General features: G+C 57.8%; 1 protein-coding gene across 1 annotated transcript in view; it reads left to right on the top strand.

Annotated features, from left to right (window-relative positions):
* TARBP1 (tRNA guanosine 2 -O-methyltransferase TARBP1) overlaps positions 1 to 13,371 on the top strand; it is a 71,358-nt gene that overhangs the window by 48,548 nt on the left and 9,439 nt on the right. Inside the window, exons 24-26 of the mRNA XM_039850341.1 lie at positions 6,623 to 6,828; positions 9,340 to 9,421; positions 11,308 to 11,479. Of these exons, the coding sequence (XP_039706275.1) occupies positions 6,623 to 6,828; positions 9,340 to 9,421; positions 11,308 to 11,479 (460 nt within the window). The remainder of the gene's footprint in view (positions 1 to 6,622; positions 6,829 to 9,339; positions 9,422 to 11,307; positions 11,480 to 13,371) is intronic.

The raw sequence follows: 13,371 nt of genomic DNA, 5'->3' as shown, positions 1-13,371 counted from the left end.
GCGTCCGCCTTCCCCCAGCCCCCTGTGCCAGGCCTCCCCGACTCGCCTGCAGCGGTGCCGCCCGCGATTCTGGTGGGTCCCCCTGCTCAGCGCCGTCTCAGACCCCGTATGCTCATTTCAGAGTCTCTCCCGACCTTCCGTGGGCACCAGGGCTTTTCATCTAAGCAAATAAACAACTTGCTGATTGAAGGGAAAAGGACTTCCCACCAGCGGTGGAGGGGGCAGGTCGCAGAACCGGGCCTGGAACGAGGCGGGACAGGGCTATGTGTTCCGGAGCCGTGGCCACAGGCGGGGCCACCGGGGACAGCCTCCACCCCGGTGGACGTGCGATGCCGGCACCGCAGTGCCGCGGCCTCCGCCAGCAGCGTGGACGTGGGGCGCCTATGGGCTCCGCCTGTCGCATTACAAGGCTGCAGTCGGGATTCGGGGCGTCTCGATCCAGGTCGGAGCCTTCTCGTTCGCCTCAGGGAGTCTGGGAAATGAAATCTGCCACTTGAGCCTCCTGCAGACCCGTAGGGTGGGAGAGGTCCCTAAACTCGGGGTGGGGGACCCGGACATGCCCCGCACCCTTTTCTTCCTGGGTTCGAAGCACATGACCTGTTTTCTAAAGGAAGTAAAACTCATCCCTGAGGAGCCGCGTCTTCTCGGTGGCGGTGTCCCAGGTGTTCCCCCAGTTGTCTTCTGGGTCCTGCCACCCTGAGCCCGGCCCCGCCCTTTCGAGTCAGCCCTCGCCGCCACCTCCTCCCTCCGCCATCCAGGTGCTGACAGCGCCCTTGTCCCCCGTCTGTGGCCCACTTTCCTGGCTCCCGGCCCTCTGTCCCCTCCTTCCCGCGCCCTTTCCCGGCTTCCCGTCCGTCCAGCTGTTAGGCGTGAGCGCGTCTGAAGCTGCCCTCCCGTCCCCCCTCCTGTTTCGTAGTCCGTTTTATCACTGTCTCTGGCGAACGACTCACTGATGCGTTTGCTTCAGACGTCGCCCCCCAAGTGCTGAATCGGAGCGTGGCCGACTCCAGCCAGGTGTGGCCGGCACGGCCTCCCGGAGCGGAGCGGAGCCCGTTGGCCGCGGTGTCGTCTGTGGCCGCACGGCCGCGTTCGCGCTCATCGTCGGGTCCTTCGCACAAAGCGTGCCGGCCCCTGCTCTAGACTCTCGGATCTAAGTCGTGCAGACTCGGGCGTCCGACAGCAAACGCCCTGCTTCCCCCGACACTCGGCGCTGCCATCGCGGACGGCGCCTCTGGCTACGCGGCCGCACAAACCGGACCTCGACGCCCACCCCGTCCGCTCCGCGAGCAGGTCCTGCCGCGCCCACCGCCCGCGTGTCCCCGCGTTGCCCGTCTTCGGCCTCTCCCGTCACGTCTCGGTCCCGGCCACTGTCGCCAGCGCGGTGCTCCCCTCCCGGGCCACCGACAGCCGTCCGCCTCCGTTTCAGTCTGTCCCAGCCCCGAAGCCGGCGCGGGTTTCTCAAGCGAGAATGCGGTCAGGTTCCGCACTCGCTTGAACCGTCGCTGGGGATGAGGACCAGAGTCTCCAGCGAGGCCCGCGGGTTTCTGCGCCTTCGGGCACGTCCCGCCCTGTGCTGTCCCCGCCCCCCGCAGTGTCCTGCTGCTAGAACTGAAACCCGGAGCGTGAACAGCGTCCTGCTGTTTTCGCGGTTTGCCGGGGCTGGGACTCCAGGCGGCTCCTTCACTCACGTGTGTCACCTCGGCTGCAGTCGTGGGGACGGTGGAGCTGCTAAGGGTCCAGGAATGGGCATTGGGGACGACACGTCCTGATGAACGCGCACTTGCCCGGTCTCTGTCTGCGTCCTGCTTGCTAGTGGCTCCCTGACCAAAGCAGAGGGTGTGACCAAGGCTCCACAGTGGGCGGGGCCTGCCAGGGCGCGGTCACTGCGACCTCCTCTGACCTCTCGGGCACTGCACACCTGTGCCTCGTCCTCTGCGTCCACATCACTGCCACTGTCCCGTCTCAGGTGGCGTGTCATTCATGTCTTTTGAAGGCAGCGTCCTCCCCGACGGTTTGGATCCCCTGTGGGGTTGTGCGGCACATCAGCTGCCCTTGTTCTAGTTGGAATTTCCATTTACTGCCCGGTTGGTTCTCTGTTCCCTCCCCACGAGACGCCATGCAGCGGGAGCCGAGTCGGCCGGCGCAGTGCCTGGCATGTGGAGGACGTTTGGTAGCTGCTGTCGGACAGTTACTGTCCGATTGGCCTTCGGAGGGTCCCCCTGAACTCTGCCTGGTCCTCGGAGGGCCCCATGAACTCTGTCTGGACCTTTCCTGTCCACCAGCACCCGTCAGCTGCTTATCAGAAACAGCGTCCGGTTGAACACTCTTACGTAGCTTTTCATCGAGGCCTTTCAAAGTCCTCTCCGAGATGCCGCGTCACGTTCGGGCCCTCTGTCCGCCACTCCTCCGCCGCGCTGCTGCCCTCGCCATACCGGGCCTCTCTCCTTGCTCTCGTTCCTGCCCTGCTTCCTCCCTCTCGCCCTGCAGCACTCCCCTTCTCTGCATCGTAGCCCTTTCCCCGTGCAGGCCTCCCGTCACCTGTCACCCCGTCACCCGTCACCAGAGGGCACCACTTCCTTCACAGTGAAATGAGCACCCTGTGGTCTGCTGGCCGTCCTGTGTGTGGGCTTTGGCCCTAGGAAGTTACTCTTACCTTTTAACCGCGTCTGCCCCTGGGCCCCCACCCTGCGCCCCAACCCCGTGCCCCGGGCAGCGCAATGCGGCACACGCACGGCCACAGTGAGCCTCGAGTGATTTCTTGTTTATGTGGTATTTTTTCAGGGTGAAGAAAACCTTAAAACGAGCATCTGTACGTTTTTATCAGTTTTGTCACATTTGGACGTCATTACTCAAAATATTCCAGAAAAGGTGAGTTTCAATTATAAGTTTAAACTTGACAATCAAAATAGAATTCTGACTTGGTGCAGATTTTTTCACGTAGAGCATCCCCTCCCCCCCGTGCACACGCACGTGGACACAGGTGCGCAGGAAGGTGCACAGGAAGGTGCAGCTGCTCGCACCTGTGCCTGAGCACAGACTACGTTTAGAGACACATTAATGGTGACTTTATGATGCGATTTTTAATTTTATGCGAGTATTTTTACAAGATGATTTAGGCAGGACTTCTCCTACTGCGCTAACTGCTGTTCCTTGACTGGCGTGTCATTTAACGAACGCTCGAGCAGAGAAACCTGTGGTCAGCATGACAGGAGGTCAGTAACCGGAGGCTGGCACAGCGTGACGCCGCCCTTTGGCACGCGGGGGCCAGGCCTTCCTCGGGCCGGAGCAGTGTCCCTGGGGGCTGACGCCACGGTGGGTAGAGCTGAGCTGTGGCCGCCGAGAGGAGCTTAGGAAAACCTGCCGGTGAGATGGAGAGCAGGATTCTGTTTTACTGACTCTACAGAAGAAAGTTCTGACGTGTCGTACACGAGGAGAAAACACGGGATAAGAAGCGTTGCTTTGCGTTGAAAATGAGATGAAATTATGGGAGGGGGAGGTTTCCCAGAAATCCCGGAGTGTTCGCGTCTTGAAGCTGGGAACGGTCACGGTTCAGTTGTGAATCTTTCATCAATTCTCTCTCCACCATTCTCACCTCTCAAGTCGAGGTGCTGCCCTCGCACGGGTGATGTCCGATGGCGTCCGCCGCCAGAGGGCAGTGTGTTCACCGTGTTTCGTGAGACTTAACGGTGAGATCCAGACAGCAAGCGTTAGCATCAGATGACGGCATTTGAAATGTGCAGGGAAGAGATCTGCCTGCAGTCTGCCGCGGGAGAAGCTGCTTCCGCAGGGTGGGTGACACAGCTCAGGAATAGTTTTGGCAGGTTCTGAAAATCAATTCGGTTTTAGAAGATACTGTTACATCTGATGTTATTTCTCCATTAAGCCCCTTTTGTATTTAATGTATATTAGATATTTTAGGTTTATTTTTAATTTTCAAAACATCCAAAAAGAGATGCTGATTAGTGGAATAGAATAACCTCAATTTCAACATCTTCTGGGGGAAAAGGTCAAATTGAGATATCGAACTAAAGACCAACGTCGTGTACTTTGTTGCCTCTCCGTTTCCAACCCGTAAGGCCCCAGCTGCTCGACTGTTTCTGCTTCAAGACTTCGCGCTTCTTCAGCGTGTTCCTTGGTCACTCGGCCCGCACGTGGGGCCTGTGCTGAGGTCAGGTGCGACTCAGAACCGCCGTCTGACAGGACGCAGCGTGACAGCGGATTTGTGTCCACGTGCGGTGACACGTACCTGGCACCCAGATCTTGGCTTCTAACACAGTCTCTAATGAAAGGACCCCGGGCTCCTTGGAGAAATGGCAGGTTCTAGGGCCGGCAGGAAACACAAGACGAGTCTGGAGCTCGTGCATCAGGCCAGGCAGTGCCCACACGCGCACGGCTGTAGCCACTGGGAGCCTTTTCGGTGGGCTCCCGTGTCCCTTCGCACACCCAGCCCACGTCTAAAGCTGAAACAATCCGAGCCACAAAATAAAGTAATATTGAGTCACAGCCCAGAGTACAAAGCGAACCTCCACGAGTCCATCCTGATAGGAAGAAATGGAGAAATAGGTGGGAGAGATGACAAATCTGTGCAGTTCCGGACACGCTGGCCACCCCACCTGCCAGGAGGGGCAGGCCCCCTGCCTGGGCGAGGGCTGCACTGGTGACGTCCCTCAGAGCAGTGCGCAGGGCCGGGGTGACTTCGCAGCTGGGGGGGGGTGACTTTGCAGCAGGGTGACTTCACCGTGCTGTCACGCTGGTGGCGTGGCGTGCACTCTCATCGCGAAGTGAGAATCACCTCTGGTCTCCCTCTCAAAACACTGTCGCCCCAGTCCAATTGTGAGAAAAATGTCCCCCAGACCCCACGGGGGGACAGTCCACAAAGTCCCCGAGCACAGCTCCTCGGAGCTGACGAGGTTTATCAGGAACAAGGGAAGTTTGAGAAACCGTCGCAGCCTAGAGGACTGTAGAAGCAGTGACTGTCACGTGTCCTGGGTGGGGCCCCGGGCCAGGAAAGGGACCTCAGTAAACCCAAGGGAGTCTGGGGGAAGCCGAGTTCGGCCTGTGCCGCCTGGCGAGGGACCTGGCGTCTGGCTTTGCACCTTCGGTTTCCGGTTCCGTGGGGCGGACGTGATGTCACCCATTGCAGGGCCGGCCGGGAGGCGCAAATGACATGGAGGTGCCACGTGCTCAGGGAGTGTCAGCTTTTTTAAATTTAGGTATGCGTTTCAGGTGCACGATACAGTGATTCGACGTTTACAGACCTGACAGTGTGGCCACCACACCAAGTCTAGCGACTGTCCGTGCCTGTGCAGTTATCGCTGTGACTGTCCCTCGCCCCTCTGGCAGCCATCGGTCCGTTCTTGGTTTCTGTGCGTGTGTTTCTGCTTGTTTTGTGTGTTTAGATCCCACACGAGGTCGTGCAGTTTGTCTCTGACTCAGTCACGGTCCATGCGTGTTGTTGCGTGGCAGGGTTCCCTCTTTTCTGGTGGCTGAGTGGTACTTGGTTGAATGCGTGCACCGTACCTTCATCCAGCCGTCCATCAGGGACACTGAGGTCCCTTCCACGTCTTGCTGTAAAAAGCGCTGCGGTGACCACAGGGGTGTGTGCGATTTTGAATGAGTGTTTGTTTTCTGTGAATAAACACCCGGAGGTGGGGTTGCTGGGCACACGGCAGATCTGCTAGTTTTTGAGGGGCCTCCAGTTTCCTGAATGGCTGCGCTGTCTTTGGTCCTTTATACCTGTCAGTTTGGGACCAAAGCTCACGTCATTCATTCATTCAGAATATTTTTCAGTGCCTGCTGCACGGAGCACTGTACTAGACCAGAGATACAGGGGTGAGCAAGGCAGAGATCTGTCTACAGGGGCACGGAGACCGGAGCGTGGCGCGGGCCACGGTGGGGGCCGCGCCCAGCAGAGACGCTGAGTCCCGGTGTCGTGGGAAGGCTTCCCATTCAGCACAAGGGCCTGCAGACGGGGAGGTGTCAGCGGACCAGGTGCAGGGACACGGCACAGTCAGGGTCGTGGCAGACACTGGTTTGGTTGGTGGTGGAGAGTTCTGTGGGATGCTGGGGAGAGAGCAGGCCTAGGACCTGGAGGACCCTGTGGAGCACCTCGGGCTGGGGGTTCAGCGCTCGAGAGAATGTGCCCAGGATCCAGACAGACCTGGTTCAGACCCTAGCTCCCCCCTTCCACACCTGCTGGGTGTGTAAGCTCCGTCAAGTGCGGCCCAGTGGCCGTTTTCAGGCCCCGCTTGGCGGAGCGTCAAGGTCACATCCGATGTTTTACTAGAAGTTTGGGTCCGTCCGAGTGCACGCTGACATCTGCCACTTCCTCTCGGCATACGTCGACCTGCGTGGTTTTAGAAATCGGGCACCATCAGTGCACGGCAGCTCCGGGCTGGGGTGCGGGAGAGTGCGGAGCTCACGGGGGAAGGTGACGGGGACGTCCAGGCCGCTTCAGCGTCGTTTCCCCCGCTCCTGACGTCCCTGCCGCCACTCGGTGCCGCGTGGGTGCAGAGCCCCCGTCAGGGCACGCGGACTGAGGGCGGGGCCGGGGCCGGCGGCGGGCGCGGGGGGCGGGGCGAGCGCGGTGTCCGCACCCACCGCCCCCTGTCTGTCTCTCCAGGACCCGGCGCTGACGCGGGCCCTGGTCCTGGCGCTGCGCTGCTGCTCGCACCACAACTTCGGCGTCCGGCTGCACGCGCTGCTGGCGCTGAAGAGGACCTGGAGCCTGTGCCGGGCGGCGCGCGCGCGCGGCTGCGACGCCTGGACGCCAGTCGTCGAGTCCAGCCTCGGGCACGCGGACGGCGCGGGAGGCGCCCACGGAGCGGGGTAAGGAGCCCGCGCCGCCACCCTCCCCCACGCACTCTCCCGGCGACCGCCAGCTCGCAGGGGCCCAGGGTGTCACCCGCGGACACGGCTTTCCCTTCAGAAGCGCGCAGCAGTCAGGCAGGTGGACGGAGGCGGGGAGCAGCGCGGTCGTGGGCACCAGACCGGACATCGGGTCCCTGCCTTGTCAGGTGGACACGCGGTCCAGATGAGACGGCTCACGGGGCATGGCAGCGTCACGTGGCGCCATGGCAAAGCCCTCAGTCACCCCCCGACCTGCCTTGGCTGTCGAGACGCTTGTCGAAGGGGCATCTGGGTGAGGAGTGGGCCTGGGAGTTTTCAGGCTCCGGAGGAATGTAAATCTTGGGGTACGGTTCTGCGAGGCGGAACAGGGCAGGGGACAGCAGAGCGTTGGGCGGGGAGGCAGGACGGGGCACAGGTGGGGGACGGGAAGGGGGAGGGGGGCGGGGGGAGCACCGCGTGCTCCCAGTGGAGTCGTCACCGTCAGTGGTCCGCACAGCGCCGCCTGTAACGCTGACCCGGGCCCAGATCGTTCTCACGGGGTCCTGGCTGTCGCCTCCCGTCGTGCTGTGTGGGAGTGTGGCATCTGTCGTTCCTCGTATTTGGTGACTCCTTGGCCGAGTGCTGGGGTCAGCGGCACACAGACAGGTGGCGCTTCTGTCTTCAAGGTCACAGTCAGGTGGAGTCAGACATCAGGTAAATACAGAGGTTTAAGTCACAGCGAGTCCTCTGGAAAGGTCGGTTTTGTGCTGAGACTGTTCAGTCACGACCTGCGGGCTGCGTGGGCAACGGGCAAAGGGAATTCTGGGCAGGAGTTTGGGGCCCAGAGGCTGGGGCGTGAGCTGTGCTCCCAGCTCGGGGAAGGCGCCAGCAGCAGGGGGGCTGCAGGGGGCTGCGGGGAGCGACATGGGAAGCTGAGGCATCGCGGCTCCAGGAGGACGCCGTCCCGTCTGCCTTTGCATTTTTAAGTGTGAGGAGCAGATCCGCGGCGGGCGTGAGCGCGGGGGTGCAGAGGGCAGAGGTGGGGGTCAGCTCGCTATGAGATGAGTGGGGCTTGCGGTTCAAAGGAGGAGCCTGAAGGGCCCCCTGGGCGTAGCACAGCGCCTTCAGTAGTGCGGCCCGTGGGTAGAAACAAATGAACGTGGCCAGCGAGTGGGCGGGACAGCGTAGTGACATTTGTTAAATCCGGGCGATAGGTGGCTTTGTTGGTGTCTGTCTGTATTTGACTATTTGGAATACTTCATGGCTTTAATTTAAAAAAAAAAGAAAAACAGGTGATGAGGAAGGTAAATCACGGCCTAGCTGGGCAGGTAATTCTCCAGAAACGTCCCTGCAGAGCGTAGTCGGGACGGTGGTGAGTGCCGGGTGTGCTGTCGCGGGACTTCTGTTTCATTCTGGGTGACAGTCGTGTTTGGACGGGTGTTCGTGGTCAGGGAATAGAGCCGCAGGAAGGAATCACACGCCCACAAGGGGTCTCCTGCCTCTCCGCCTCCCCCCCAAAGTGGGGTTTTAACAGCTGTTCCATCGTGTGGCTGTGTCGTAAGTTACGTCCCGCGTCCCTGTCCCCTACTGATGGACACTGAAACGAGGGTTTTGTTTTGCTGGTTAAGATTAGACGTAAAGGCCGTCCGAGCGGCCCGGAGGGAAGATGGGGAGATGCAGGGGGGGGACATGGAGCGACGTCCAGGCGCTGGGACCCGGAGCACACCCCGGGTGCTTTGGAGAGAGGAGGGAGAGGACGGGAGGGTCGGGAGGCGGCGGGTCTCACCCGTGCGACGTGAGGGTGGCGTCTGCTGAGGCGCGGGGCGAGAGGTCGCACGGGCCACAGCGGAGTGGCCCCGCCAGGAAGACGCCGCGGAGTTGCTCGCTCAGCTTTTGGCTTGTTGGTAGAGAATTTAGATGGAAACCGGCCGTGCTGTATAATTTCTCTCCCCACCTTTCGCCTTCTAAAGCTTGACAAATGTGTAAAGAATTTAAAACCTACTCACGTGAAACGTGTTGGGCTTGTGAACGTTTCCACGGTTCGGCTCTGTGTCCTGACTCTTCAGAGGAGGGAACGCGGTTGGTGAGACGGTTTTCTCCCCGGACGGAATCGTGTTTACCACCGGAGACTTAAGGACTCCCACCCACCCACATTCCTTGTGTAGCCCCCTCAGAATTCTTTCCCGGGGGTTTCGGGGTCCGGCTGGCGGGCAGTCCCCGTCCTGTGGCCTCTCACACCCTCCTCGAGACCCGGTTTCATTCTTGTTGAGTCGTGTTTGTTGTGTGACTCTGAGAAGGTTAATTTCTTAAGGGTCAAATTTAGTGTCCCTCTTTAAAGTGCGTGGACCGTGGCGATACGGGCGAAGCGCGTCAGGACGGCGTTCGCGAAGTTTCCTACGGCCTGGAGCCCGCCCGCCTCGCCCCGCGCTGCGCCCTGTACCGTGTCTTCCCCTCACGCGCCCGCAGCGTCCGTTGTCGGACAGCCCCTCATGCCCTCTTCTTCATCCCCAGGAATGCCAGGAGGAATTGGCAGCGCATCCAAGACCATTTCTTTTTTGCAGCGTTCCACCCACTCAGGGACTACTGCCTGGAGGTGAGGGGAGCGGCATCCGCAGATTCTCCTGTGTCGTTAACCTTTGTGTGTCCTTCCTGCGGTCGCTGCCGGTCACGGTCCGGCCGGCTTTTCCCCTTGCTTGCAAACTTCAGCTTAACACCGTGCAGCGCCAAGTTTAACTCTGTCGCTTTCCGCAGACGACTTGCTAGTCGTCTTCGCTTTCTCAGGCAGTGTCAGGCTCGTAAACACTGGAAGGGGGTATTTAACTCCAAACAGAAATCTGTTGCGTCCGACGTGAAAAGGACACGAGGGAGAAATGCTGTGCAGGTGAGGTTTTGTCGTAATGAGGCCCATCGTTAACGACAGAACAACAAAAATATCGATTTGTTAGTCGATTAACAATGAACAAAAATCTTTTTGTTAATTGCCTTTTCTAGGTCCTGGGTGACTAAAATTGTATAGCAAATGACACATCACCTCACCGTGGGTTGTAACCGAACGTGCTTATGTAATTTTAAGAACCATGTTTATTACAACCAGCATGTAAATCAATCAATATATAAATTTTAAAAATTTGTATAAATTGCATTTTCTTCCTCTTTCACAATCATTATAACGTTCTGTCTTGGAACTAAAGCATTTAACCTAGTTCTTTACAGAACGTGGAAGTATCAGTAACGTCAGCTACTGTGCATAAGCACATATTTTGGATGGATTACTAATAAGCTGGTCTTTAAAAAACACAGACCTATGTATTGCGAGATATTCATTACGGAACATTAACGTGCACTTTGTCACTTCACTGCAGAAGTTGCTTAGGATTTTCCACATATTTTAACGTGCTCTGTTCTGTGTCCTTTGGTGCCCAGGTGCTTTGCCATCTTTCCGAAGGGATCTTAGTGACTCTAGTGTTAAGTCAGCCTTTCCGTTCGGTTTTCCAGCAGGAGTGAGTCCCGGCTTTCCTTTCCCCCAGCCCTGCCTTTGGCTGCCTCGTGCTCATGTGTTCCGTATTTTATTTCCACGAGTGACAGGAACCACAGCTGTGTCCGAATGAAATAATGGCACACACGAACGCCACCTCTCTATACCTTTGTACCTGTGTTTGCACCTACATAATACCTAGTTGCGATCATTTTGCCAGTTTAAATTTACACAAATGTTGGCATGAAGAAAATCATACTCGTTTTAAAGATTTCATGACGATGTGCATGTTGTTTATTGTTCCATTTTTTAATTGCCTGTTACTCGCACTAATGCTTTTCATGTGCCTTTCGCCTTTGACGATTTTCTGGTTCTCAGTTTTCGTGGGCAAGAGAAGGAAAGGATCCTGTCTGTCACGAGTGAACAGTTACTGTCCATAGTGCGGTTGACAGAACACTGCCCCCTGCTGTCTGAACCCGATTTTTTTCACACTTTACAGTGAGGAAGTTGAAGGCAACAGCAAAGGCTAAATAAATGGCTTGTTGTGGCTCAGACACGGTCAAGGCAAGACTTAGGTTGCACATTTGTCTAATGGTAGTAAAAGTGAAGATCTGGCATCGAAAGAGCTCGAACTTGCTTGCTTCTGGAGAAGGGGGCGATCAGTAAATAGCCTTTTTCCAAATGCTGTCCAGCAGCACTATGGACTAATTTCAAACACGTTTTGCTTTTATTAAGAGCACAGTGGCTTTTTACATCCACTTAGGATGCCAGAGCGGAAGGTCTGCCAGCACTCAGGATGTCCTAAGCGAATCCCCTGACTCCTTAGGAAAGACGACAAGCTTTTACGGACAGCTGCTACAGGACAGAAGTGCAAGTCTGTATTTTGATCAGATATAATCATTTGGGAGGACACATTAGTAATAAGCTGTGCTTTAAACGTGTTGTCATGTATTTCTTAGTTGCTTTTAAGGGAAAACACTTAGATTTTACAATTTTCTTTCCAGACCATATTTTACATCCTTCCGCGCCTCTCCGGCCTCGTTGAGGACGAGTGGATCGCCACCGACAAGTTCGCCCGGTTCACCGACATCCCTTCAGACTCGGCGTTTCCGTGGTACCTATCTCCGGCCCAGCTGCGCCAAGTGAACCCAGGCGACTGGGCTCAGCAGGACGCAGGTACAGGAATCTCTTTGATCATCTGCCCACTGTCGCCTTGGTTAGGCTTGTTGGTTTAAGTTACTGAAAACAGGCAGTTGATGATGTCGCTTTTTCACAGATGTGGTGAAACTCTGCTGCTCCACTTAGACAGTGAAAACTAGTTTTAGTTGAAAGTTTGCTTGACAAGCCAAAGAGCCTGCTCTGCTCTGTTAAGATTCACTGCCTTCCACTATATACTTCCGTAAAAATTCGGGTTTTGAAAAGGGCTGGATGACGCACTGCGTTGTTCCACGTAGGAGTAGAGCAGCGCTGCACCCTGCCCCGCCCCCATCTGCGGCCTCTCCCGGCTCCCTCCGCACCCCTGCTGCTCACCCCGCTCCCCTCCGCTTCCTCCCCAGCCCTGGATTCACTGGTTCGTTCAGCAACGGTTTGCACGTGCCTCCTGTGTGCCAGACAGAGACCCTGTCCTCACAGTGCTCACGTCCCTTCAGGGGACAAGAGCCCAGACAGGTGTGATAGGTGAGACAGCGACAGGTGATGTGGCAGGTGCTGCGACAAAGAGTAAGGCAGGGCGAGGAGTCAGAGACCCTCCTGAGAGCAGTCGGGACAGACCCGGGAGAGCGGTGCCGGCACCCACAGCCGCGCGGTCGGGGGCGGAATGCGGCGTCGAGCGCGTTCCTTCCTTCCGTGCGGGGGCCACGGGCTGCCTGCGCCGGGCCGGACGCGCTCGTGGGCAGCTCCTTTGAGTTCTGCCGGGAGCGGGGCGGACATGAGGGGAGTTGGACGGGAAAAGGCTAAAGGTCGGTCTGTCAGATCTGTCGTTTCTGGGGGAGGCAGGTCGCGTCGCGAGGCACCTCCCGGGCTGAGACATGACGCTCGCGTCTGCTGAGTGTTCTCTCTGGCCTGGTTTTCCGTCACGCCCCCCGCTCTCCCGAGCATTTTATTTCTACACCTCGAAGCCACCGCACGGGTCACTGACCCTCAGGTCTTCATCTCGAGCCTGCTGGACGCCCCCCCCGCCTTTAAACCCAGCAGACACATCGAGCTGGCCTTCGGGCCACACTTGCCTCCGCTCCGCTCAGGGCGTCCCTGTCACAGAAGGCATTCTTCTCCTGTCTTCTCTCTCGCCACGTCCGTCCACGAGCAAATCTGGCCGCTGCTCACTGTGGCCCGTCTCGCACCGACGCGATCAGAACCGGCTTCGTCCTCCCCGGACCAGTGCAGGAGCCTCAGTGGTTTTCCAGCCCCACCGGCCCTCTGCGTTTTTCCTTAAGGGGGTGGAGGGGCGGTCCCAAAACACAGGACCCGTTCCGTTACCCTGGAAGGCCCTTTCCGTACAGGCCGTCATTCTAGAGTCCTGACCTGGTCGAGCCCCCGCCACCGTCCATCGTGCGCTGAGAGCCACACCAGCACACTGCCCGCCCCCTCACCCCCCGCCTGGCAGCCTCCCCTGCCGCCTGGGTCTCCCTCCCTGGCCCTGGCCCCCACTCCTGGCCAGTCGGCGAGCCTCCCTGCAGTGCGATGGCTGTCAGGCCGCCTGGGTGCTGACGACAGTTCGGAGTAGGGCCGAGCTGAGGGAGAGCCTGGGGGCTGCTGTCTGTCCCGTACCCGCTCAGACAGCTGGCGACGAACGTGCTGTGTCCTCGTCCGGTTAGGGAGGAGGGTGTCCCGCACTTCAGATGGTCCCCAAGTACTTGTAAAATAACGTAAGCTGAAGACTATATTGTTTTCGGGAATATATTTCTGCAGAAAATTCTAATCTAGTTCACTAGTGTTTATAAGATACTTCTGTATTTTATGTATGTCTAAGAAAAACGCTAGCGAACTATGACACCCTAAGATGCTTCCCAGATTTGGGTATGCTAAAATATAAAAAAAGGGACTCACACTTTCATGAAGTATTGTCGTAT

Source organism: Pteropus medius, unplaced genomic scaffold, assembly GCF_902729225.1.
Source record: "Pteropus medius unplaced genomic scaffold, Ma_sr-lr_union100, whole genome shotgun sequence".
In the NCBI taxonomy this organism is placed as follows: Eukaryota; Metazoa; Chordata; class Mammalia; order Chiroptera; family Pteropodidae; genus Pteropus; species Pteropus medius.
This window is presented reverse-complemented; position numbering and strand designations above follow the sequence as displayed.